At 41.4% G+C, this 25566-nt stretch overlaps 1 protein-coding gene across 1 annotated transcript in view; it reads left to right on the forward strand.

The window, feature by feature from the left end:
* Positions 1-25566, forward strand: part of MED12L (mediator complex subunit 12L) — a 294791-nt gene that overhangs the window by 265360 nt on the left and 3865 nt on the right. Inside the window, exons 40-46 of the mRNA XM_031449309.2 lie at positions 6070-6159; positions 6863-7095; positions 8755-8911; positions 11558-11653; positions 21060-21141; positions 23432-24499; positions 25371-25451. Of these exons, the coding sequence (XP_031305169.1) occupies positions 6070-6159; positions 6863-7095; positions 8755-8911; positions 11558-11653; positions 21060-21141; positions 23432-23484 (711 nt within the window). The 3' untranslated portion in view covers positions 23485-24499; positions 25371-25451. The remainder of the gene's footprint in view (positions 1-6069; positions 6160-6862; positions 7096-8754; positions 8912-11557; positions 11654-21059; positions 21142-23431; positions 24500-25370; positions 25452-25566) is intronic.

A 25566-nucleotide genomic window follows, 5' to 3' on the forward strand; every position in this document is an offset into this window, starting at 1 on the left:
TGTATGTCCTCATTTAACCTCCAGGTTGTGCTGTTCCATTAAATGACTCTTGCCATATTATTTGTGACCCAGCCGATGGTGATATTGTTTGGCATATAAATTAATAAAACTTCTTAAGGCCTGGGTTTTTAAGTCTTGACTCTCTGAAACATTGTTTTTAAAAGTGAACTAATTCATATGTATTTTGGCTCCCCACATCGTTAGGCTAAACGATCTTATCTGTATTGTCTGCCATTTTCTTGCTGTCCCCTTTCTGTAGGACTTCTGTAACTCTGCTGTCTCCCTTCTGGAAGACTTTGACAACATAATGGTAACACCCCTGCTGTCATTCCTTTTTCTTTCTTTTCTTTTCTTTCCTTTTTTTTTTTAAACTTTTATAGCATTACTCTTTGAACATCAAAATGAGAAGCGGGTTATTCCTCTATAGCTGGTGATAATTACAGTCCTCATTTCACTCTTACTCAGTTTATGTTTGAGACTGTAACACAGAATCATGAATGCATTGACCATGTTCAGCTTAATGGAGTTTATTTCTAAAAGTTGTCCCCTTTGATTGCGTCATGATTTTCATCATACATGTGTATGGTATAGAAACCAGCAGACATTCATGGCCTGGGCTTGGGACCATAGACCAGTTCGTATACCTTCGTCTCAGTCCCAGTTTTGAGCTCTTGCTTCTCTCTGGTAACTCACATCATTAGTAGGGGAACGCATGGCATGCTGACTCACTCACAGGCCAGTGCAAGATAATGAAAACTGTGGTTATGAAACATGCCCTTCTCATCACATCCCACTCACTGGTTCTTCCTAAATTCTCAACAGAACGCATCATCTCTGTTTTCTTTCCGGTATGGAGGAGGTGTTTTTTGGGGGCATAGGTCTTGTGCATGCATGTCGTAAGATTTCATCTCTACTGCTTTGCCTGGGCTAGCTAAGAATGCATGTTTTGCATTAAATTACTTGTAGGTTTCTGTATCAGGTAGCCAACCCACAACATAAATCCAAGAAGCATTAGAATAAAAAAGAGCACACATCTCAGATGTGAATGTAAGTCAACTTGTTTCACTGCCAATTTGATGGGTAACATTTTCTATACACTGGTGAAAATATCCTTAACTGCATATACAAGTTTTGAAAATATTCGTTATGAAATACTGTTATACAGGCAATTTTTTTAGTTCTTTCAGCAGAGGAAAATTTGGAGACTTCCTTGGAATCAATTTTTCTATCCATTTTTCTTTACACTTTTAGTATACCGAGAGCAGGCGAGGTTTTCGTTTATTTAAAAACTTGAATTCAACTTTGTCAGATTTCAAAAATATTTTGAAGATAGCTTATGTTTGCTGTAGGGCATTTATTGTTCGAGATAATAATGAAATTTGAATAAATACAATTTGCGTTAATTATTGATTGTACTTTTTAAAAAACTAGACAAAGTATTTTGTTCAAGTATTTAACATCAAAAGGTAATGTACTTTCTGTATTCATTCAGATAAATGGAAATGTGTATATATATCTTCACTGTCCTTTTCACCATTCTTATTTTCTTTTAATATTCGCCAGGATTAGGAATTTAATGAATGTATATCCTCAACCAATCAATATGTTATATTCATGATTTATGAGCATATTAACAGAATATATTGTGAAGGTTTATTTTTGTATAAAGTGTGTTTATTTCAGAATGAACCAGTTTGTTCCAGCCGTTCCTGTTACTGTTAATTAATTCCCAACAAAGTTATATTTGATATGAAAGCTTTATAAAAGAATCAAGTGCAACTGGTCAACAGGACCTCTCACAGAGTTTTCTGGTATCTGTTGTCTGCAATCAGAATACACTCGTATAATGTGCTGACCATAACTTCTGGGTCACACCATTTGTTGTTCAGCCTTGGGCACCATTACTCAGTACCTTCCAAACCAGTAGTGGCAAATAAAGGCCATTTTGCTAGGTGACTCATAAAACGTTACCCACACTGGTTTTCATTGGGTGACTTTTATTTTTGTTCCTAAATCAGCATTTTCAGAAACAGAGTCACAAAATCTGGATGTGGTTTTTCTGGTACAGCTTGTCTCTACTTGAGACCCTTAAATGCTATTGGAAAGTTACTAAATAGGGATTTGAGAAAAAGCATTACTAGTGGATGGGGTGGATGGAAGATTCCTCATCCTGACATGCTTCTGATTGCATTGCTTACTGTCTGCTAATTGGAGTTAGAACCAATTCTCCTTTAGAAAGAGATCCTTATATTTTCTCAGTTGACTGAGAGAGTGAACTAATGAAGGGAATAGGGCCCAGAAGAATGAAAATTAACTTTGAAGATGATTTGTCAAAAATTATTAACTTACTGGATGCATGAATTTCAAATTATGCAAGAGGTTTTGAGTCCACTCTCTTTGAGCTCAATAATGTCTCTGGTGTCATTGAAAATAAAGCCATCAAAGAGAGAATTGTTCCTGTAAAGGCCAGGAAGATGAATCAGTATTGTAAAAGCACAACTTTCTTAGAAGTTTTTAGAAAGTGGAAATTTTAGAAAATATTACAGATTTATATTTCCTACCTAGAGGCCAGCCCAAAGCAAAATGCATGAAAACAAATGCAGGAGAACAAACGTAGGCATTAATCTCAAGTAGCAATGCAGAGGTGGGTTCACGTAACTGTCAGAATTCCCCCGCTAACTGTGGCGTGGTCCCTTAGCACCTGTAAATTGGGTGCTGGAGCCAGGGCACAAATGTGTCTTATTTTCTCTCTCAGTGATGTGCTCAAAGTCACGTGGCACCTGGCTAGACACAAATACTCCACCAAAAACCAGCCTCCCGAACTGCCGTCTCCACCCCCAAGAATAGGAAGTTAATGCTGCCTCTCCCTGTTTCAGTTAAGCAGAGTGTATTAAGAGGGGGACTTGAGCTGCTCTCCAGATAGTAATGCAGGCAGAAAGGAGAAATCATTATAGTGGCAGATGCTAAAAATTAAAAAGAGAGTTTTTTTTTTTTTAAGTGAGTTTTTGAAACAGAAAATGCTGCCAAAAAATAGGGGCAATTGGAAAGCACTTGGTAAACTAATTTATGCTGAAATAATAAATCCCAATTTACCTTTGGAACTCTTGTTTAATAGATAGACTAAATTAAATCTTAGATTGCCTCAATAGATATTTATTGAGCCCTTCCTGTATGCCAGATGCAGTGTTGGGAACGGATTAAAAATAAATAAAATAAAGCTTAGGAAGTTTTCCGAAAGTAATGGATAAGTAGATTACATATAACTAAGGCGACCAGAAGTCATGATTTGCCAGGCCTGGTCTCACTCTGCCGCCTCTCCCAGCCCGGCCCAGTTTCTTGCTTAAATGCAGCAAAACCATTCCACCAACATTTAAAATTTTATTACTAAATTTCAGTTTTTAGTTTTCTCACTTCTTCCCACATTTTGGTCCCCATTTAAGCATTTGTAAAATCTTTCAAGTTACTAAAGAGCATCTCAGTCAGTCATTTTTTACTCAACAGACTGAACTGTATCTACACATAAATAATTTGTTCCTGGCATTATTCTGGGAAACCCAGAGAACAGCAGGAGTTCGCTTCAGTTTGGCAGAGGAGATGAGTGTTTTTCATTCAGGGCAAATACGCCTGTGAAGCCCTTGGGGAGAGCTGGCCAACTTGAGGTGTTTGTGATTACTTCAGGGAGGGTGCTGACTCCTAGGATTCTTACCTACTGTGCTTACGTAGTGAGTTGGGGGGAAAATGATGATGGGGGAACATAATATATTGACACGTAAACCGTTTACCTTTAGACTAAAAATGGTTCACTGAAGAATACGTGAATTTTAGAGTGTAAAAACTGATTTGAAAATTTTCACCCCCTCCTTGCTTTTTTCAAAGTTACAGTGTTTTTCCTTGAATATTAATTTTGTAATTTAAAAAAATGTGGATAGTTTAAAATTCATAGTTCTTAAATTTGAACAGTCTCAACTGTTATTTGTCATTAAAAGGGTGTTGCCCAGTAACTCGGGTATTTACCTTATTAGAACTCTAGTTTCCCCTCACACCTAAGTTGTAGTTTGTTTCATAAAGTTCTTCCATAGCAAAGGAATAGTGAAGCTAGAGAAGCTCTGTTTTCTGCATCTGCACGCAGCTGTCTCATGCGACCACATCTGGTTTCCCTCAAAGCTGAAAAAGGGCACAGGTATTTTAGACTACTTAAGGATCTCAAGATTCTAACTCACATAATTCATTCATTTTTCTTCTGTGAGAATGATAATAATACACATATATTTGTCCCCACAAAAAAAGCACAACACTGTTTCAGGGACCTTGGCCGACACTGTCAGGGAGCACTGGTCCGAGGAGTGGCATTTAAAGATCTGGGTGATTTCATGACTCCTTGGCTTAGTGTTTGGAGGATCAGGAGCCACTGGGCTACTTTGGGGCGATACTCCTGCCACACTGCCATGGCGTGGATTCTCATAAAGGGAGTTTGGGCTATTTTTCTTAGACCAAAGCAAGAAGAGAGATAATTGCACTTAAACTACACAGCTAAAGGCTGGTACCAGGAAGATACCCTATTTTAGAAAGTTAGATTCTTGTTGAAGCTGTTATATGTAAATACCATAGTGGATACTCAGAAATTCGTGTTTGGTCCACGTGTGGTTGGAGAGTCACCTTAGGAGACGCTGAAGTTTCTTAAATTCCCTCAAGGGCTTTTATGTCGGGACCAGGGAAAAGGCTTCACCGTCTGATGTATACAACATAGTACTTCAGTATCTCATTAGCAAGTCTTCATAGAGCATCTCCTTTTGGTTTCTTCTTGGGTTGAGTTTGAGAGGCTAGTTGTCCCCAAAGAATAAGCACCAAATGAGATTTTAAATATTTTTATCCTTAATACCACATACGGAAGCATCGTGTCATAATGGAAAAAAAAAAAAACCCTAGGCCTTGGAGTCAGTCTTCCCCGAGTGCAGCCAGCTCTAGCCGGGTCAGCTCGCTCAGCTGCCTATGTGCTGCGAGCCTGGCTTTTCCTGCCTGACGGAAACGAGGGTGCCGCTCCCTCCCTGCAGAGTTCCTGTGAGAAAATGGGAATGAGAACAGGAAGCCCGGTTTCAAGTGCGTGATAGATGCTTAATAACGGTGCTATTTTCCCCCTTAAGCTACATGTTTATCCCTTTCTTCCTGCCAGAAATATCTGTGCTACTTTCTAAGGACATTAAAATGGTTTTATATAACTACAGTATAGCACTTTTAAAAAATGAGGACATCTATGATAAAAACAACAGTAAAATATCCTAGAATAAACCCCATTCTTTATAGTTAGTAAGTCCTGACGAGAAACAAGGGGTGGTTGGAAGCTAGGCCTCTTTCTGTGTTATTATTACAAACTTCCATGAAATAGCTTCTGCCGCCAAAATATAAAATACATACAGCTGCTCTTATAGTTATTCTCCTAAGGCCAAAACATGTATTAAATTAAGGCAGATGTTAACTGGTTTTATTTTATATTGTAGTTGCTTAGAATTGTATTTGATATTAACTCATTATAAATTTGTATTGATTGTTAGAGTCGTAAGAGATTTCAAATTCATCCCTTGAATACACGGCTAAATAGGCAATTTGTAGGTCACTGTGAAGAAACGCGATAAAAAGGCATGAAGTCTGCACACGCCATTTGTGTGCACCACGTGCTCGCTCACTTGATGAGCACAGGGTAATGCAGCCCGGTGGTTTCAGGTTTCACACTTAGAGACTCATGCCTTTTGTTCTCGGGCATTTGCACCCTGGAGTGTGCGGGAGAGCTGGCTCAGAGCCTCTCTGATGAGCAGACCATTGGTGATGTTGGCTTGTGTTTATGTCAGTGTTACCACTGGGGACATCTCTAGTCGTCTGCGGAACAAATAGTAAGTGCAGCAGTCTCTGCTGTTAATAGGAAGTTGAGGAGAAGTAGTATTTAACACAGCTGGGAAATCTGCAAGTGCTGCTCTCACATAGGGTTTGCTGTCAGGGGCTCTGGGGGTTATGAGCCAGGATCCTGAATCCATCCCTGCTGTTATGATCAAGAGCCACCTCGGCTTTGTTTTCCAGGGCCAGCCAGGGGACCAGGCTGCTCTCTTTGCTGCTCAAGCACGGCCCTCCCCTCAGCTCCCCCAGTACCCAGGGCTGCAGCAAGCACAGGTACCCACGTTTGCTTTGTAGATGCTGCCGGGATTTTTAATGCTCTTTATTTGAAGGAGGAAACTAAGAAATAGGGTATCAGTTCCCTTACTGGGTATGGAATTTAGTCACTTCTGCTTATTGATTATAATTGACATTTCAAAAAAAAAAAGCATTACCAGTGATCATTAAACAAGCTCAGGATTGATTAAAGGGCATGCAACATTTTAGGAGCTTCTTGAATTAAAAACAAACAAATTCAGACCTCTCTATTGATGATGGTAGATGTTGAAGTAGTTAACAGTCCCTGAATACCTACGGTACATTGTATAATGATGTAATTTGTGATTGAATGTATCATGTTCAAAGATAGCTTTGGAGAAGAACCGCGGTAGAGTAAGAAGATAATTGGCCTTGGGATCAGACCTTGACAGAACTCCTGGCAACCTACAAGCTGTGTAACTGTGCAGGTTACTCTGAGTCTTGGCTTCCTTCTCTGTGAAACAGATTCGAACGTGAAATTCTACAGCCAGTTCATTCAGTGACTTTCTGGCTGTCCTCTCTGCCTCCACAGTATTCTTCCTATTTAGAGTCAGAAGAGCCTTTGAGAACAATGAGTTTCAGGGGGCTTCTCATGGCCTTGTTTTTTGCCCCACATATCTTAGTGATAGGAAAGCTGTTGGTAAGTGGAAACGTTGATTTTGTTCCTTGTGCCTGCCTGCAGACCATGCCCCAGGGCTATACGATGTATGGAACCCAGATGCCTTTGCAGCAGACCCCGCAGCAGCAGGCTGGCAGCGTGGTCCTGTCTCCTACCTATAATTCCAGAACCTACCCGGCCGCACATTCCAACCCGGTGCTAATGGAAAGACTCAGACAGATGCAGCAGCAGCCGCCGAGCGGCTACGTCCAGCAGCAGGCGTCGCCGTACCTGCAGCCCTTGAGTGGCTCTCAGAGGTGATACATGTGGAAATGATGATTGCAGTGTAGACACTCAAATTCTTGTCTTTGCTAAGCTTTTTCTAAGGCGTGGTGCTTTATAATTGATTTTATGAACTTGTATTCAGCATATAATTTTCATTCTGTCATCTCATTTTTAGCAGCATCCAGATAGCGGTTCAAAATAAACAATGCCCTATCTTGTTTATTTTGTTAAAGGCCCTTATGGCTGGACTCACATCTCCCACAGTATTTGTGTAACATTTTTCGATGATACCACTATGTCAGCTCTAGTGTTCTTTTTTCTTCCTCTTTTAAAAAGGTTTTTTGGCTCTAAATATGTAAGATAAAAAACATGTTGATTATCGTTAGCAGTGCCTTACTAGAATATGTTGGTCAGAGCCAGAAAGCCTATGATGCAACGCTCATTGTGCATGGTGTCCATAAAGGTTTTGTTATATATCTTAGTTTCTGCCTTTTCCACTTCAGGAATGGTTGGCAAAACAGGATCATGAAAGATTCTTTTTCAGTTCTTGCTTTAATTGGATCTTGCAGACACAGTGTATAACTGCTCTGTCCATTGTAGTAGCTACCAGCCACGTGGGCTATTTAGATTTAGACTAAGGTTAAATTAAAAAATTTAGTTTCTCAGTTGCACTAGTCACTTTTCAAGTGTTCATTGGCCACATGTGGCCAGTAGGACCACTTCAAAGATGTGTGACCTGTGCACTCACACAGGGTGTTGTGTTTAGAAGGCCTGCGTGGTTGATTTTAATGCTCTGCTGTCACCTACTTGAAATTCCTACTAATTCTTCATCAGAGAGCCCTGCATTCTGGTTTTGCACCGAGACCAGAAATGATGTAGCTGGTCCTCATGTAGCCAGTTGCTATCTTAATGGACATCAAAGGTGTAGGACATTTCAGTCGCTATGAAGGTTGTGCTGGATGGCACTGGTCTCAGACTTCGGTGTCATGCAGAGTGTTGCACCTCAGTGGACCGCAGCCTGGTTCCCCATGCAGTAGCATCAAAGGCTGCACGTCAACTCCGAGTGCTCACTGTTCAGAAAGTTGGCAAAGCTGATGGTAGCACATTTGGGAATAAGTAAATTTGGAAAACATGCATTATATGTAATATTTGTCTGGTAAGTGGCAGCATTAACATACTGCCTAAGAACTTGAATTTCAGAGCCCCAAAGTTCTGGGTTTAAATCCCACCTGTGCCATTTGCTGTCTGAATACCTTTGGTCCCTTACTTCTAGCTCTGTTTTCTCATTTTAAAAATAGAAATAACAAAACTGCTGCCCTCAAAGGACAGCTGTGGGGGGAGTAAACGAAGTAATAAATTTCAGACTCTTCCCATGGTGCCTGCTCCAGATGAAATGCTCAGTTAATGTAACTTATTATTTTAAGACTGTTAAAACATTTTTAAACAGTAATTTATCCACAATTGCAATTTTTCTGTAAGTAGTAAGTGTGCTTGCTGTCCTCTGTCAAGCGACACCATCTATCCCTGGGAATCTAGGTTATTTAACCATTGGCCTTTATTGCTTTTGAATTATACACGTGATTATTGAACACGATCATTTCTTTGCGAACGTGTGCAATGGGCCAGTGGCACTGATTAAAAATTTGACAGTACGCTTGCGCCTGAAAATAAGTTGTGTTGTTCTTTACCAGACTGAATCATCAGTCACTTCAGCAGAGCCCCCTGGTGGGCGGAGGAATCGATGCGGTGCTGACTTCCGCGCATCCAAACCTTCCCTCGGTGCCCCTGTCTCAGGACCCGATGAGGCCCAGACAGCCGCAGGTTCGACAGCAGCAGAGACTCCTCCAGGTAGGGGCTGGGAGTGAGTGCAATGTGTGTTGGGTCCCCAGCAGTCATAAGAAGTAACAGACACTTCAGATTTTAATTGCCTAGTTCCAGAGAATCCTGTGTATTTGACACTAGGAGCTAAACCGGTGTAATTTAGTTTCAGTTCTCTGTACATCTTGCAGACCATCCTTCTGCTTTCATGAAGGTTCAGGAGGGTAGCTGGATAGTAATCTTAATAGTAAGCCTCCGCTTACCCAGTCACAGCTTAATCAGAGGCCATGCAATTTGAGTTTCAGATTTCTTATATGTGTTTAAAAAACAAACAAACCAAAATTGAGCTGTCCAGAGTTTTCATGAGATTTCTAGAGGAGTCTGTAATCTGAAAAATTTTCTTTCACACTTCTAGTCTGACTGGGCTGTGAAGTTGGAGTTACATGGGTGCAGTATTTCATCTCGTCTCTGGTGGAATCCAGAGAACTGTTCTTCATTTATTTGATATGAATATGTGAGTCTTCCAGATAAAGGGCTCCTGCCCTTGACACATTCTTGCTTCTACCTCCCTTGTTTAGGAAATACAGGCTATTGTGTTGACCTGTTCCATGTGTCTTCATTATTAGCAAGCTTGTCCTGTGTTACTGGATTGGAGACTGCCTGATGAGTCTGTCTGTACATTGGACTCTAATCTTACTAGCAGTCCAACTTGAGATACACTGTCTTTTTATGTATTTCTAAGAAAGATAAAAAAAGAAAACAAAAACACCAAAAATGGGGAATCTAGTAGAACTGAGGCATCCAAGGACTATACTTTTTGTATGAGGTCAATGAGAAATAAAGCTGTCATGCAGAAAGGGCCAGCAAAGGAACTTACGTGTCTCAACCTTGACACTGGATGGTGGGAAGGAAATATTTGAACCATGAGCTCAAGCGGGCTTGAGGTGTGAATTCAAAGTGATCCAAAAAATTCTGGTTGGCAGTGTCATCAGGTTGACAGAAGCCAACACAAATCTTGAACAGAACTGGGCTTCACTGTCATAAGATGCTATGAATTGAATTCCAGTTTTCACCGGTTAAAGTGTGGGAAGAAATGTATCATAAAATTGAAAACGTGTGATATCAGTTTCAGGGAGGAGTGTGGCCTGCAATCGCCAATCCCATTCACAGTGTAGATGTTCCCTCCAACATGGTCAAATCCCCTTTATCCTTAGTTTTGTCATAAGTAAACTGGAAATAATTACAGTGCCTACCTCTTAAGTGGGTACTGAAAATTAAATAAGAAAATGCAAGTAAAGCCCTCATTTGGCAATATTCTCACTAATATGAATATTAATACTCAGTGTGATGTTTTCTTAAATAAAAATAATTTTCCCCAAGTTCTGAATGTATGTTTCAGAATGGTTTAGAACTGATACTTATATTTCCCTCTTTTAAAATTTCTCATTTCCAAATCACTGAGGAAAGTTACTACATTATTTGTTTATTTACTACTTCCTGTCTTATACTGGAAATTTTTTTTAGGCTACAAATTTTGAAAATTTTCCTTATTGGTTAATGTGTACGTTTTATCCCAGTTAACATGCTGTGTCCTCCTGATACTTTTCTTATTACCGACACATTCCTTGGAAATAAGGGGAAATGATTTGCTTGTGCATCTGAATTACATGTATTCCTTTTTTGGTGATTGGCTACCTCTACAAAGGAACAGATTAATAATTATGAAGATGGATTGGTTTTTCCTGGAAGGGTTCACGGGGAGCCCAATGGAGAACTGGCTTCGTATTGCAGTCACTGTGTTTCTGGTCCAACTTGCACTGTCCACGTTGAGAGTGGCCCGCCCAGAACTCAGCTAGGATTCCAAATCCATGACTATTGTCACTTAGTGAGAAATGCCATCTGGCGATAGCTGTTGATTACCTTGTCCTAAAGAAGACAAATAATTTGGGGGATAGTATGCAAACCAAGTTGGAAAAATACAAAGGATGAAAAGAAGCCTGGCACTGTCATCATCAAGCTGAAGTGTCTGGGTGTTTGGATGGAGGAGACTTTAAAGGTCATTGAGATAAAGCATGTATTATTATTTTCCTTTCCTCTGTGGTGTCCCCTCTGGTGGATGTCTAGTCTGTGTTTCTTTGGTGACTTGGAAGTATTCTCCAAGAGCCAGGTATTTCAGCCAACTTTCACAGACACAATTTATGATTTTGTGCTGGTAATTTATGCCTGAACTTCTCACATCTATGTCTTCCTTTAAAAAAAAAAAAGAATCTAAATTCAAGAGTTACTTTAGATATTATAGGGCATGAAAAGAGAACTACTGAGCAGTCTTGTCTGACCTGGTGGTGTCAGATGAAATAAAACATGTGGAAGAGCCAATGACACGAAAGGAACAGAGGATGTCCCTGGGTGGTGTGGGGTGGTTTAGGCAGTGAACACTGTGACTACCAAAGAAGAGATCCCTGGGGCTGGAGTCGTCTGAGAAGGCTCGGTGAGGAGCAGATTTAGGTCTTGTGCTTGAAGGCTGAACAGTGCTTGGCAAGGCAAAGATGGAGGAGGCAGGTGTGTGTCATTTTTGTTGCAACAGAACACTTAGGGGAAAGGTCTGTCGCGGGGTGGGGAGTGGAATGATACTAACCTCCTACTTCTAAATGTCTGATGCTGTTTGTTTCTTTCCAGATGCAGCAGCCCCCCCAGCCCCCCCAGCCCCCGCAGTCCTCGCAGCCCCAGAGCCAGACCCTTGGTCTCCAAGCAATGCAGCCCCAGCAGCCTTTGGTAAGGCCTGGTGTTTTGGAACCAGGCGTGTGGGTTTCTTCTTCTCCTTTTTTTTTTTTTTTTTTTTTTTTTTTGGTGGGGCGGGGGTGTGTGATTCTTTAAAGGCAGATTGCATTTTTCATGTCCCACAAGATTGTTAAGAACTGAAATAGCCTAATAGGCTCTAGCAGTTTCTCCCTAGAAACTTACCAGAATAGGACTGTGTTATTGTCGTAGTCAGTTGATTAGTGTTCATAGAAAATAAATAAATATTGAGGGTTGAGTAGTTTACACCATTTTTCTTATTCAAATTTCTTGAGACTTTTCCATGGACTAAAATATGTATATTGAAAAACCAAGCTTTTTCCCTAAACAGTGTTAAAATGATAACTTACTATATATATATATTTAGAATATTATCTTGCTTTGCTTTGAGTTTTTACTATAATCTCAAAGAGGCATGAGAATACTTTCTAAAGTTTTATTTTTTTAAAAGAAACTCCAATTTCAGCCAGTTAGTATTTGCTGTGAGAATTTTCATACAGTTTATTTCATGTAATTTCATGAAATTTTCATGTAATCATATAATTCACTTCTGTAGCTTTGTAAATCAAATTTTGAAATGCTACCAGCGTAGCATCAGTCAGCGTTTTCTCCAGCGGAGTTTACAACAGCTTTTACTGCTGCAAGCGCCACACCCCTTCTTTATTATTTATTACGCTTGTCTTTCCTTAAATTGCCTCTTTTTGTTCCCTTAAATACATCCTAAAGCCCTCAGACAAGCTGGCTTACCACACGCGTGTCTCATGTTTTGGAAAACACTGAGGTAGACTCCTTCCAGGACAGGATTTGAAAGAAGGTTGGTTTGGCAGTTTGTAGTAGAGAAGGAACAGCATGGCTGGGGCTGTGGTCTGTTAGGAGGGATCAGAGTAGAGTTAGGTGGGAAAAGGCTGATAGTGGAACATGGTTAACTGTGACAGGGCATCTCGAGGACATTTTATAAGCCTCTGCCTTGGCCAGTTTGATCTTCATTTTTAAGGAAATTCTTTATCATGGATGTAGTTTTTCTAGCTCTGATGCTTCCCCCCAGCCCCCAATGTGTCTGTGACATGTACTGCAACCTACTTGAAAAGTCCTTTTCCAAGCAGAGGCAGTAGTATATAAACCTTCACAGGCTGCCTACTTCTTACATCGTCAGAGGTGGTTGTTAGCGGAGATGAGCTGTTACTTACAAATGCTGTGGAAGGGACGCTTTTGCGTGGGATACTGGTAGCGGACTCTAATGTTCCACCCAGGGACAAGATGTAACTTTATTTTGAAAAAACTTCAAATGAACAGAAGAGTTACAAGAATAATATAGGAATTGCCATAAACCCTTCACCCAAATCCACTCATTACTAACATTTCCTCACATTTGCTTTATTATCTTCTTTCTCTTTCTCTGTGTGTATATATACAAATGCATGTGCAGTTTTCCCCCGGATCTGTATATATTAGTGAGTTGCAGACTCGTGCCCCATTCTCTAAATTCTTCAGTGTGCTTTTTCAAGAATAAGGATATTCTCTTACAGAAACTTGGTAAATTAATAAAATCAGGAAATTTAACGACACACCACCATAACCTCTACGTCTTCTGCACACTGTGTCACTTGCACCAGTAATGCCCTTTACGGTAGTTTTTCCTTTTGTACACTTTTCCAAAGTGTAGTATCACACTTTGCATTTAGCCTTTGTGTCTTTTTACTTACCTTTAATCTGCAACAGTTCTGCAGCCTTTTTTTTCCCGTCTTCATAACATTGACATTTTTGAAGCGTATAGGATTTTGTAGAATGTTACTGTTTGATTTGCTCATAATTTCCTCATAATTCGATTCAGATTGTGCATTTTTGGCAGGATGTGTCTTAGTGTATCACATTAGGATATACACGATTGGTGAAACTACTTTAATTTCTCTGTGTAAGTAATGTGATAGATTTCTCCACTGTGAACTTACTGATTTCCCTTTTGTAATCATTAACTAATTTATGGGGATACTTCTACTCATCACGCCTTCACCCACCGGTGTTAGCATATATTAAATCATTCTTGCCTAAATCCATTTTTACTGTGGTAGTAGAAAAATGATAATTTGCTATTCACAGTATTTTTTCTGCATTTAAATGTTTGTATTCTGTTTTAAGGAAGAACCTTCCCTTCTTCCCCATTTGTCTGTTTCTAAGTTATGTTTTAAATATGAAGCCTAACATTTGACTCTTTGGCTTTAAAATGTGCAGCTTCTGGGGAGGGTTTAAATTCTCCAGCTTTACTCAGTATTCTGTAGTTGCATTTGGTATCAGATTAAATTTGACAATTATAAAATTCACTTTCCACTAGGCATATTATGATATCAGGCAGTAGTAATGAAGCTTAAAGTCACCCTACTCTTTTGTTGAATACAGCAAAGCATTCTGGTGGTATTTACAGGCAGCCAAGAAATAAATGATAGAATATGTACCAATTATGGCATGTTGAGTGTCTGGAATATTTGATGTTGACCAGACACATCTTTAGCCTTTTTTCTTTCTAACTTAAAACAAAGACTTCTTATGCTGTAATGATCATTTTAGCAGCAGAGGAGTATGTAAAGTACTGAGGAAATAGCTGTAATATAATAATGCCTTTTCAGAGATTTAATGCAGATTCATAAATGAGCACTTCACTAATAAGTATAAGGAACCCACTGATTTAAGAATTATAACTTCTTTGGCTGGCCATTGATAATAAAGAAATGGTTGTGTAACACCTACTTTAACAAGAAAGCAAACATGAAATGTAGGACTCTTCAGTTACTTTTGAATATATAACAGTAGGATATTGCACATTTTTAGCTGCTTTTTAACCCTTGATTCACATATGTAGTTAAATACGTTGTACATGAAAGATACACACGAAAGTGGCTCACAAATAATAAGAAAATCTTTCTCTCTGCACATTTAACCTATATACTTAAAGTTATATTTAATCACACAGATGTATAACCGCCACCGTAAAGTGATGAGTTTTACTTTTCAAAAATATTGACTTGCAGTTAAGCAGACATTAACAGTTACCTTCATTGGTTTTTCTCTTTGACCTTCATCTACCTATTACTACATAGTATGTTGGTTGATTTATAACATAACATGTAGGAATATATTAAATATTTAGGTTATAAAAATCAGTTTTATTCTCAGAGACTCCTGCTGCATAACACAAATGGATGTGGACATCAGGTGCCTGAAATGTAACAGTTAGTTTGGGTAGGGGGAAAATAAACATTTGATTCTGTCACAAGGTTAAATTTATAGGCTGGAGTAGAATTTGTCTTTAAATTTTTAGTTAGAATTGGAAGCAGAGGTCTGGCTTATGCAGAACTGATAGGAGACCCTGTCCCTCTGTTCCACTAGAATTAAAGCAAGTCTAATATAACGGAATTTAGTATCTCTCTACTCATTCTAGTAGTTTCATTAATATTTAGTATGTTTTTTGTGTAAAGAATATATATCAAACTTCTTCAATTTTGATTTCTAAGACCATATTGACATGTTTACTATAGCGTGTTGTACTTCTCTCACTGGCTAAAAATACTTCCATCCCTGGGATTGAGTGGGTTAAGTCGGGTCACGCAGGTGATTGTCCCCATTGTGTTCGTAGGAAAGTCATTCCACAGAAACAGAAACCTTCATTCACAGCAATCCTAATGGGTAGTAAAATCCACAGTAGGCTTTTTATGACCTGTTTTTCTTTTTGAGCTGAAATTTTTTAAAAGCTACCTTGAGAAGCATAGTGTCTTGCTTTGATATTTCGAGTGCCAAATTGTCACCTAGGCAACAGTTACTCGTACTAAGAAATGTTGATGTGTCATAAGTCTTGGGATGGGCTAAGAAATTTGTCACTTAAAATGATAGATATCAGGTAATTTCAGAATTAGAAGTTATTGGGATGGTCAGTGATGTTGGATTTTTACACTTATCATTCTTATTTTGCATATTTTTATTATAGTGTACTTATTTATATAGACTTTTAAGTTTATTAATATAGTCCACGTTTGTAATTTTTAAGTAGCGGTGAAGTCAGTCCGTTGATCTGCTGTTACTTGTGTAACCACCCCACCTGCTGTCGAACATTTAGATGGGTTTCCAATTTCAAAAATACTGCTGTTTGGGGATATTTTGATATATATTCTATTGCTCTTTTTTGGTCTTCTCATGATAAAAAAAAATATAAGAAAAAAAATTCTAATGATGTATCTTTAGAACAGCCATAGCACCGGAGCCTTAGCCATGTTAACAAAAATTTTATATATTTTTTTATCTTTAGGTACTGTTCCTCTTCTCATTAGTTCCACTAAGATTTATTACATATATTATCAATATATTTATTTGTACTTATTATGAACGTCTCCAGCAGATCCAGTTCTTGTTACTGGCCAGGGTTCTTCATTCTGTTTGTTTCTTTGCTGGAGCCGCAGCGGTAGCTAGCTGTTGAAGAGACACCAGCTCTGACTCATTCAGAGCTGTCACCCGTGCAGTCTCAGGGGAGAAGCGATAGCGCTGACACAGCCACCGCCCTCCCATGACGTGCCCTCCCGCCGTCTGGTGACGCTCACAAGTGGACAGACGCGCACTCAGTACGTAAGAGGGGAGGCCAGCACTCTGGCCGAGGCAGTGATGACGTGCCAGGCTTGCCCCCTGCCACCAGGCGGCTTGGACTCACCAGAAGCTGCGGAGGGGCTGCACGGCACCTGGAAAGCAGGAGAAGTGCTGTCGAGGCTGTGCTCGTTGGCTGGGGCTGCCCTGAGGGAGCACCGCAGAGGGCGTGGCTTAAACAGCAGGAATGACTGGGCTGGAGGCGGGAGGTCCAAGATTCAGGTGTTGGCGGAGCTGGTTTCTACTGAGAGCTGGGAGGGAACTCTGCTCCCCGCCTCTCTTCCAGCTTCTGGAGGTTTGCTGGGCATCTTTGACACTCCTTGTCTCATAGAGACATCTCCCTGATCTCTAGCCTCATCCTCTCCTGACGCTCTCCCTGTATGTGTGTGTGTGTCCAAACTTCCCTTTCTTTACAGGGACACTACTCATCAGGTCCAACCCACATGACCTCATTGTAACTTGATTACCTCTGTAAAGACCGCCTCCAAATAGTCACTGTCTGAGGTACTGATGGTTAGGACACCAGCGTATTTGGGGCAAGCATAATTCAACCCATAACAGAGGTCAGGAGGCGTGTGAGAAGATTGGGAAGCCTTGAAGGAGGAGGTTGAATGCAGGGGACCTGGAAAGGCACTTGGGTTTGATTCACTGCTTTTTGACTGTTTCCTTGTTGACATGGGCCACGAGGGGTGGGGGGGAACAGGGATCATTAACACCATGCAGGCAGGGGGACCACTGCTGTGGAGGGTGTACCTAAGAGTCACAGCTAACTTAGGACAGAAACTGGTGCTTTTTCAAAAAGTGTCATCAGAAAACAAAGAGAACTTCTCGGTGAAGAGAAAGAGTCAGAAAAACTTGTGCTTACAGATGAAATTCTGGTGTTGTCATTTGCTTACATAAGTCACTTGTCTTCCGTGAAGCAAGAGCATCTAGAAAGAGAGTAGGTGCCCTTGCTGGAAAGTTATATTTGACATCTCTAGTTTTGGCCTAAATTATTATTCTTGACTTGAAAAATACTTTTAAAGCATACGAGTTGTTATGATTAAATTAACTCAGCTAAATATGTTGGCAGGCTATGGTCTTTTAAAGCTGCTTCCAGCTTTTAAGAAAATGATGTTTACACCATCCCGCTCTGTCATTTTTTTTCATCTTACACTCAGGGTGTCCTGGTCAGATGAGCCAGAAAACATGCTAACAGAAAGCTTTGCAAGTTTTGAATGGAAGAACTTAGGTCCATTGAACTTTACTGAACCATGGTGCTTTCCTTTGCATAAATTTGGAATTTTTTTTTCTCTTTTTTTGAAGGGAAAGGAGTAGTATTTACAGGAGGATGGGGAAGACTTTGTTGGGAGATTTGTGGTAACAGGACAGATACTTTGAATTTTTTTTTTAAACTATGTGCAGATCAAAAAAAAAAATCGCTTAGTGGAAGTTACTAGTTAACTTGCAAATGAATGCATAGTAAAAACTGAAATCCACCGGCTGCTGGTCCTGAGTGTGCCATCCAGAGCACATGTCCTTCTGTCCAGGCGCTCAGTGGAGGGGCCTGGGTGGTGCTGTGGTCTCTTCCGCAAAACTTTGTGTTCTGTGCATCAGAGGAGCGTGAATCTGTCTGTGGAGCCTGTCAGTCGGCAGTGCAGGTTTGCAGTCAATGTTGCCTTGGTACTTTGTTCCTTGCCGACTGATAGTGTCGTTACAGGCGTCAGGACTCGGCTGTCAGGAGGCAAGGACTGTGTTTCCTCACTTTGGTGTCCCTGGAACCCAGAAAAGTACCTGGATTTGGACAACTCATTTACTGGATGTCTTGGCAATGAAGGAAATAAACTCTACACATTATCCATAAGCAAAGGAAAACACAGTTCGGAAGGCAAGACATGTAAACCAGCTGTGAGGCAGCGTGAAGGCCCATCACTAACTGAATCAGCCCTGCTGCTGATAATCGGTCAGTGTCTGCTGCTGCTGCTGAAAGGGGAGCCCCGAGATGGCAGCTGTTCTGAGACAAAAAGGACTCAGTGACAGTTACTCAAATAGAAATTATTAGTGATGCATTTTTGCCTTAGTGGTGACTGAGTAGAAAAATTAAAGGTTCCTGAGTAAATGTGTGTTGTCCAAATAGGAATTTAGGGATCAGTCAAAATACATCAGTTTTTTATTGTTGCTGCTGTTCAGCAGGAACGTGGCTGTGCCGTGGTGGCGAGTTAGACCTGACTGATTGTTGAGCTCTGTGCTTTGTCTTGTGGTTGCAGCAGAAACACAGCACAGCTCCTGCCCCCAAGAAACTCAAAACCCAGAACACTAGAGAGAGGGGCAGTTGTCCTGGTACCCCATGTTTGATAGTAATGGCATCTGTGTGGTGCTAAGAATACAGATCAATGACTCACTCTTCAAATGCCTGAGGGAGCAAGCGAGAACTTGAGCTGATCTTTGAAAGAGGAAGACTTTTAGGGGCATGAGGGTAGGGGGAAGGGGGCAGGAAGGGTATTCTCGGAGGAGGGATTAACGTCTGCGAAGGCACAGAGCTGAGAGAAACCGTGATCATGTCCTGTGTGGATAGAGTTCAGAGAAATCTTTCCCTCTTTATCACATTTAAACAGGGAAGATCCAACATACACAGACTGTGATTTTTAGAACCTCTAGAGGACTGTTTTGCTGCAGAAATTGAATGTTTGATTATGGAGTACTGTTGTAGACCTTGCTTAGTCTGTATGTTATGACTATTTCATGGTAAATTGGACCTGCGCTGAATTCTATAACATATCTGCCACAAGGACTTTGGATGACAGACTGAGGATGGTTGGTACCACATCAGATTTAAGTTGGCTAAGGTGTACCTGTGTACAGTCTAGAACACTACCTAGTACCACATTAGGTTTTGTTAAACAAATCGAGTGATATTTCCAAATAAGCATAGAAACCACTGAATAGAAAAGAAAGCACTGACATTTCCAGGTCTGAAAAATGAGTTTTTGTTTCCTTTTTTCCTCTTGACTTGGGCAATAGAAAAAAAAATTGGAAAAGTGCTATTTTCCTGCCTTGTGTCAGGGAAAATAGTAACATTGGTGGAAATGTACCTTTCTTGTTATGTGGAAATTGAAGACACTTTAGAGTGAATCATTCTGTTCATTTTTACTGAGCACCTACTGTGTACCTGGTAATGCTGGATACATTCTTAGCGATGCATCAGGAAATAAGCCCAAGTCTTTATCCTGAAGTCACTCACAGTCTAGTGGGAGAGAAAGAGTTGAGCCAATGGCTGTGCCAAATATTCGGTTTTAAACGAATTAACCTGGCAATGCCCTCTAATTTAGGATTGCCGAATAAAATACAGGACTCCCAATTAGTTTGAGTTTCAGGTAAACAGTGATTAACTCTTTAGCAGAATTATGTCCCAAATACTGTGTGGGACATACTTCTACTAAATGCAGTATTTGTCCCATACAGTATTTGGGACATACTTAGAACTAAAAAATTGTTATTTATCTGAAATTCACATTTAGCTGGGCATTCTGTGTTTTCATTTGCTAAATCTAGTAACCCTAGCTGTAATCCCAGGTTACTTTCAGCCGTATTGGCAAGCTCTGAGGAGGAAATAGATACCGTACTCGTATTGGGTTATTGAGTTTTTAGAATACTGTTTGTAGAGGTATGGGCAGGGTTAAGGGAAACTAGGAGTGATGAAACAGCCAGGGCTGGAAGCAGTTACTACCCCCAGCCCCAGTGGGGCAAGAAGAGGGAGAGAAATGGAGAGGGCTGCTGACAGGAGCCGTGGCCGTCCCAGGGTGACATGCATTCCACCAGCACCGACCCAACAGAGAGGAAATTGGCAAAAAAAAAACAAAACTATTCTGCTTCCTCCCGACTGCACTCTGCTCCCGCCCTGCAGTCTCCTGGGAGTGCCCCGCCCCACTGGGGGTCAGCTCTCTGGACCCACAGCCTCCTGAACAGAGGTGGGGGGGGGCGCTGTGGAGGTAAGTGGGGAAGTAGTGCCATTAATTCCGATGTGTATCTGGGTAAGTTTGCCTTGCATCGGAGCACATCCTTTGTGATGACAATCCTAAGCCAGGCAGGAAGAAGGGGGAGGGACAGAAGGGAAGAAAGAAGGAAGAAGAGTGACAGTGTGAAATTTGAAGGGTAAGGGAAAAAAGTAAATCAGCACTATTGATGATTTTAATCAAAGGTAATTTTGCTTCTACCAGGTAGGTTTTCCCCCCTTTGGAATAACCACCACGATTATTGTATCAGTTCACTGGCTAGAACCAGGCACGCGGGCCCTCACCTCACGACCCTGGGGGTGAGTGCCTCCTTAACATGTGTGTCCTCTGGGGCCTCGCTGGGCTCACGCTGCCTGGCCTCCATCCTCCATCAGGCCGGAGGGCACAGTCCAGATGAGTCCTAGACCCAGGCCCCTGCTCTCCTCTCATGCAGGACCTGCCTGAGGTGCTTGACCAAACCCTCCCACCAGACAGCTTTCACTTTGCTGACGCACATGGTTTGTAACGTGGTGATACTAACCAGCCGCCTGGTGAAGGGGGAGGTAACAAGGATATCTGAACCCCTGGGCGCCGCTGGACTCCTTCCTCAGGGCTTTTCCAGGAAATGCCACGTCACCACCCTGAGATGGGTTTTGGAAGGGACTGGGCACTTTCAGATGATGCCCAGGTGGTGACCGGGGCGTGGATGAAGACCAGTTCAAAAGCAGGTTGCAGACTTTCTTCCCCTGTCTGTGACGGGCGCTGATCCCCCTTCCTCCTGATTCCAGTTTCCCAGGCAAGGCTTGCAGCAGACCCAGCAGCAGCAGCAGACGGCCGCCCTGGTGCGGCAGCTCCAGAAGCAGCTTTCTAGTAAGTACCCTCCGTCAGAGCACATGGCTCCCGGGCATGAAAAACAAGCCAGTCCCCGAAAACTGCATGGGCCTTGGTGCCGTTTTCATGTCCCATTTGGTCCAGGTTTTTCTCATTCTGTTCGGTTTCGGTTTGAATGCTTCTTTTCCTGGGGAAAAAAAAACCCAGTCTTTTCCTTGAGTTCAGTGAAGCTGTTTTCCTTTTGCTTCCATCTGAATCTGGGAATGTTTCTTTCTATCTGGAGAACCCTGGTGGAACGCCAGGTGCTTTTCTTATAGAGCTAGATGCCCCAGAGAACAACTTGGCTGATGCCTTCAAGTCTACTGACAGGAGGGTAGGTGGCCACTCAAAGTCTCATACAGAGAGGCCAGCACCAGACCCATCTCTGGGTCACTAGGGCTGAGACCACTCTTAACCACGGCGCCATCCTTCCCTTACTGATGGCAACTGGGAGCAATCAAAACCTAGAACGTGGCAGGCGGCATCTCTGGGCAGTGTTCCCCCGGTGTTCTGCCGCTGTGCAGCGGGCTGCCTCTCTAGGGTAAGTTCCACCCACCTGTTTCATCAGACCTCGTCTCAGTGCCAGCACACCTCGTGCTCCCGTGAAACCATTTACCCTGTGCTGGAGACACAGGATGGGGCATCCTTTTACAAGTGGGAGTGTGTCCCCTGGTACAAAGAATATTGGTGCCAACTCGACAGCTGTTATCTGGGTCCTGCAAATTTTCCTCCGTGCGGTGAGGGGGGACCAGCAGTTTCTCCTGGGTCTCTAGTCTGTGCTCCTGAGGCCGAGTGACGAGCAGAGCACTCTGAGGCAGTGGTGCGGATCTGGTGGGAATTGTAAGGAAGTGGGTCAGGGTGCGTAGGACTGAGGGGCAGCTTGGTTCTCGTCTGAACTTTCTGCCTGGCTGCGGTCTGTGTTGTCTTCCTGGGCAGAGGGAATACCTCCCTTATACCTTGTGTCTCTCCCACGGCAGAACCAAGGTCTCTTTTTTTCCCCCCTTTAAAAGCTATTTTCCTCATTTAATTTCAGTGAAATCATGTAAATCAGTCTTTTCCACTGACTGTTCAGTCAGTGTGGTCCACTAAACACGTGTGGTTGAAATTTCATTGTTTCATCATTTTTCCATGGCTAAAGAGAAGATATAATTTTAAGGTTGAGACAACCTGTTCTGTTTTAAATTGTTTCAGTGAAGCCATGATGTTTACAGAATAGCACCTATCTGGGGAGCACACTTGGTTCCTGTTTGCCACAGCTCAGAAAAGGCAGCTTTTTTTTTTTTAAGCCATCATTTTTGGAGCACTTTTTCAGACCCAGGCACTCTGACTTTACATGTATTAATTCACTTAATTCCTCACCCATCCTGTGAGAGAAGGTATGATTACTGTTCCCTATTACAGACGAGGAAACAACTGAAGAATGAGGACGTTAACTTGTTTGCCCAAGGTTACTCAGCCAGCAGCTGGGACTTGAACTCTGATGGTCCCCTTCCCAGGGCCCACCTCTTAGCCACATTATATATCCTGCCACCTGACATCCGCAGTGCTGGCAGCCTCCTTTGTTGCATATCAGGAACTGAGCTGCACCGCCCTCTGCACAAGCCCAGAGGGCTCCGTTTATGTCAGTCCCTGTGAGTGGGGCCTCTGGATTTGAGTAGTCCCACCAGCACTGGGCAAGCAGTAGGTACTTCTAAGCCTGTGTCATTTTTCTGTGCCTCCTCACTGCTCTTTAGTCTGTGTGTGCACACATACGTACGTGCACAGGCACACACTCATGTCACACACACAGCCACTCTCACGTGCACACACTCTTGCACAGTTCTCACTGAAGGATCTACAGCCCTTTGCAGAAAACTGGCCAGCTTCAAGCAGCTTTGCTCTCACCTGTTACAGTGTCAGTGTTAAGGTAGAATTTCTGATGTGCTTTTATAAAGTTTTGAGAACTTTGAATATTTTATGATACTTACAGTCCTTTTGTATGTGAGCATCAAGTTGTTTCTTAGTTGAGATAGAAATTTCTGATGGCCAGTTACCCTCAGCCCAAGGCCTTGTGCTGCCTTGGCAGGGGTGGGACTCCGACGCAGAGCTGGCCTTGCTGCAGAATGAATAACGCTGTGGTATTAAGACCCTGCCACTGAGGTCTCTGGGCTAGTGTGATACTCCCTGACTAGTCGGTCTGCTCCCCTGTTCCCGAGTGAGACTGGAACTGAAAGCAGTGACGGGAGCGTACCGTCTACCTATGGCACAGTTTTGCATCTGCAGTTTTATTTGAATTTCTTCTTCTCATTAGGTAACCAGCCGCAGCAAGGAGTGACTCCCTATGGGCACCCTACACACTTCTGAATCTGGAAGAGGACAAGACGTGAAGTTTTGTGTTTGCACTGAAAAATAGAAAATCAAATTTAATGCATTAGTCATCTTTAGAAATATCCCTTTGTTCTTTCATTTCTTTGAAGTTTTCCTATATTTTATGCTACATTTAATACAAAGGCGTTTAAACAGAAAGTAAAGGAAAAGGTGTGGTTTGGTTTGGTTTGATTCAACTTTAAAGTAGGTTGAAAAATATGGATCATGTGGGCCTACTCCAGGAAGAGTCTGGTAGCAGACTTTATGAAATTGGTGCTTTTTTTGAATCTCACAGTTATAGAAAGAATGAATTATGGTGGATTTAAGATACTTACATATTCATTAATGATAAAGAGGGGTTTTTTGTTTGTTTTTGTTTTTGTTTTGGGCAACCTATGCCGGACCAAACTACTGATTTGAAAGACTTGTCAGATCTTGACAGGAAAGTGACCCATTTACTCTGCATTCACCTTTGGTGGTGAAATGGACATTAATTTGCATTGCTCTAATTTGAAATGTTGGTAATCTCATAAGCACTTTATAAACTTTGTTCTTATTTATGTAGGATTTTTCTTTGCTTTTGCTGTGGTCAAAGGTGCTGACACAGATTGTTTGCTTAGTACGTAAACTTCTTAGACCAAGAACTTAAAACCAAGGCTTCTGTGAGAACCATCCGAAGGTACGTGGAAGCCCATAAGAAGTAACTGTTCTAACGTTGTTTCAGTGGTGAGACCATTGACCAGAGTCTTTGTGAAGGTTCAACATGTGAATTCTAAAGGCCCGAGAGAACCACAGTGGAATTGTTCCAATTACTTATTGCCAGACTTGGCAAAAATGACTCTGTCCAGTTCTGGTTCTCCTGAACTTTACGCCAACTTGAGAAAAAAAAAATCTCGCAGCTGGCCTGAGGTTCCACAGTGCTCAAACTTGACATGGTTTCCAGAGAATCTGGCCCCCAAGGCCAGAGCGCTCTGGTTTTCATAAGAGATGTATTTGATGTTTATTTTGTATGGTAAGTATTTGCTATTTTGAATTTAATTATTAATGTTGGTGTCTGTCTTGGTTGTGTATTGCATATACTGTATTTATAAATTGGTGCAAAAAGCACAAGTAAAGTAAATTATACATCAAATTTATTATAAAGAAATAGTAACTATTTTAACTTTGTTCAAGTATGTGGTAATTTGCTCCTATTAGAGTAAAAAATACAGTAAATTATTATCAGTTTGTGTAACTTAAGAGTATTCCATATGATATTTTTTTAGATTTAGATGCATAAAATTTTGAATGTGAAAATTGCAGGGCATTTTAAACCATGTGGGGGATATTTTCCCATGTTCTGTGTTAATTCATTTTCTTTTGCCATACGAATTTTCCTGTAATGTAGTCGAGCATACTGTGAATAGATTTGTCTATAATGAGCAAACCATGTAGAACTACTTTTTTTTAAGTGCAGCTGGTACAACCTTAGTAGATCATTTCCTTTGCAAATCATTATATAAGTAATTTATATCTTCCTAGGTGAGTTACTCATTGCAAAGTTGGACTCATGCAAATGACCTCAAATACACGTCCGCTTACTTTGCTGTGGCAGCACCCGTGTGAACTGCTTTGTACACTGTGAAATGATTTCCCTCCAGCCTACTCATTTCGTGTTTACTCTGGGCTGGAAAAGACTTGGCCAAAACATTAAAGACCATTCTTTTCACTAAATTAACATATTCTATCTGCTTTCAGAAGGTGAATCTTTACATTTCAGCTAGTTTTGTATATCAGGGTTTTTGGGGTTTTTTTTTTTCCTTCCCTCTTGAGAATCACACTTAGCGTTCATGAAGTTATTTTTTTCTTCAGAGTAATAGATCATATAATGATTGCCTTGGCAGAACATCCGAAACGTGAATGTTGTGCCTAGTGAGTGAGAGTCGTGTTCTGTCCTGATTGTTACTTTACTTCAAGAGCTACTGGTATGTAAAACGCCACTTTCAGCTTGAGCCCTGAGTGTCTGTAGCTCAGTACTGCAGACGTCAGGAATACTGTTTCTCGAATGAGTGTTGTAATTGCATAGTATTTGTATGCACT

This window comes from Camelus dromedarius, chromosome 2 (genome assembly GCF_036321535.1).
Source record: "Camelus dromedarius isolate mCamDro1 chromosome 2, mCamDro1.pat, whole genome shotgun sequence".
Classification (NCBI taxonomy): domain Eukaryota; kingdom Metazoa; phylum Chordata; class Mammalia; order Artiodactyla; family Camelidae; genus Camelus; species Camelus dromedarius.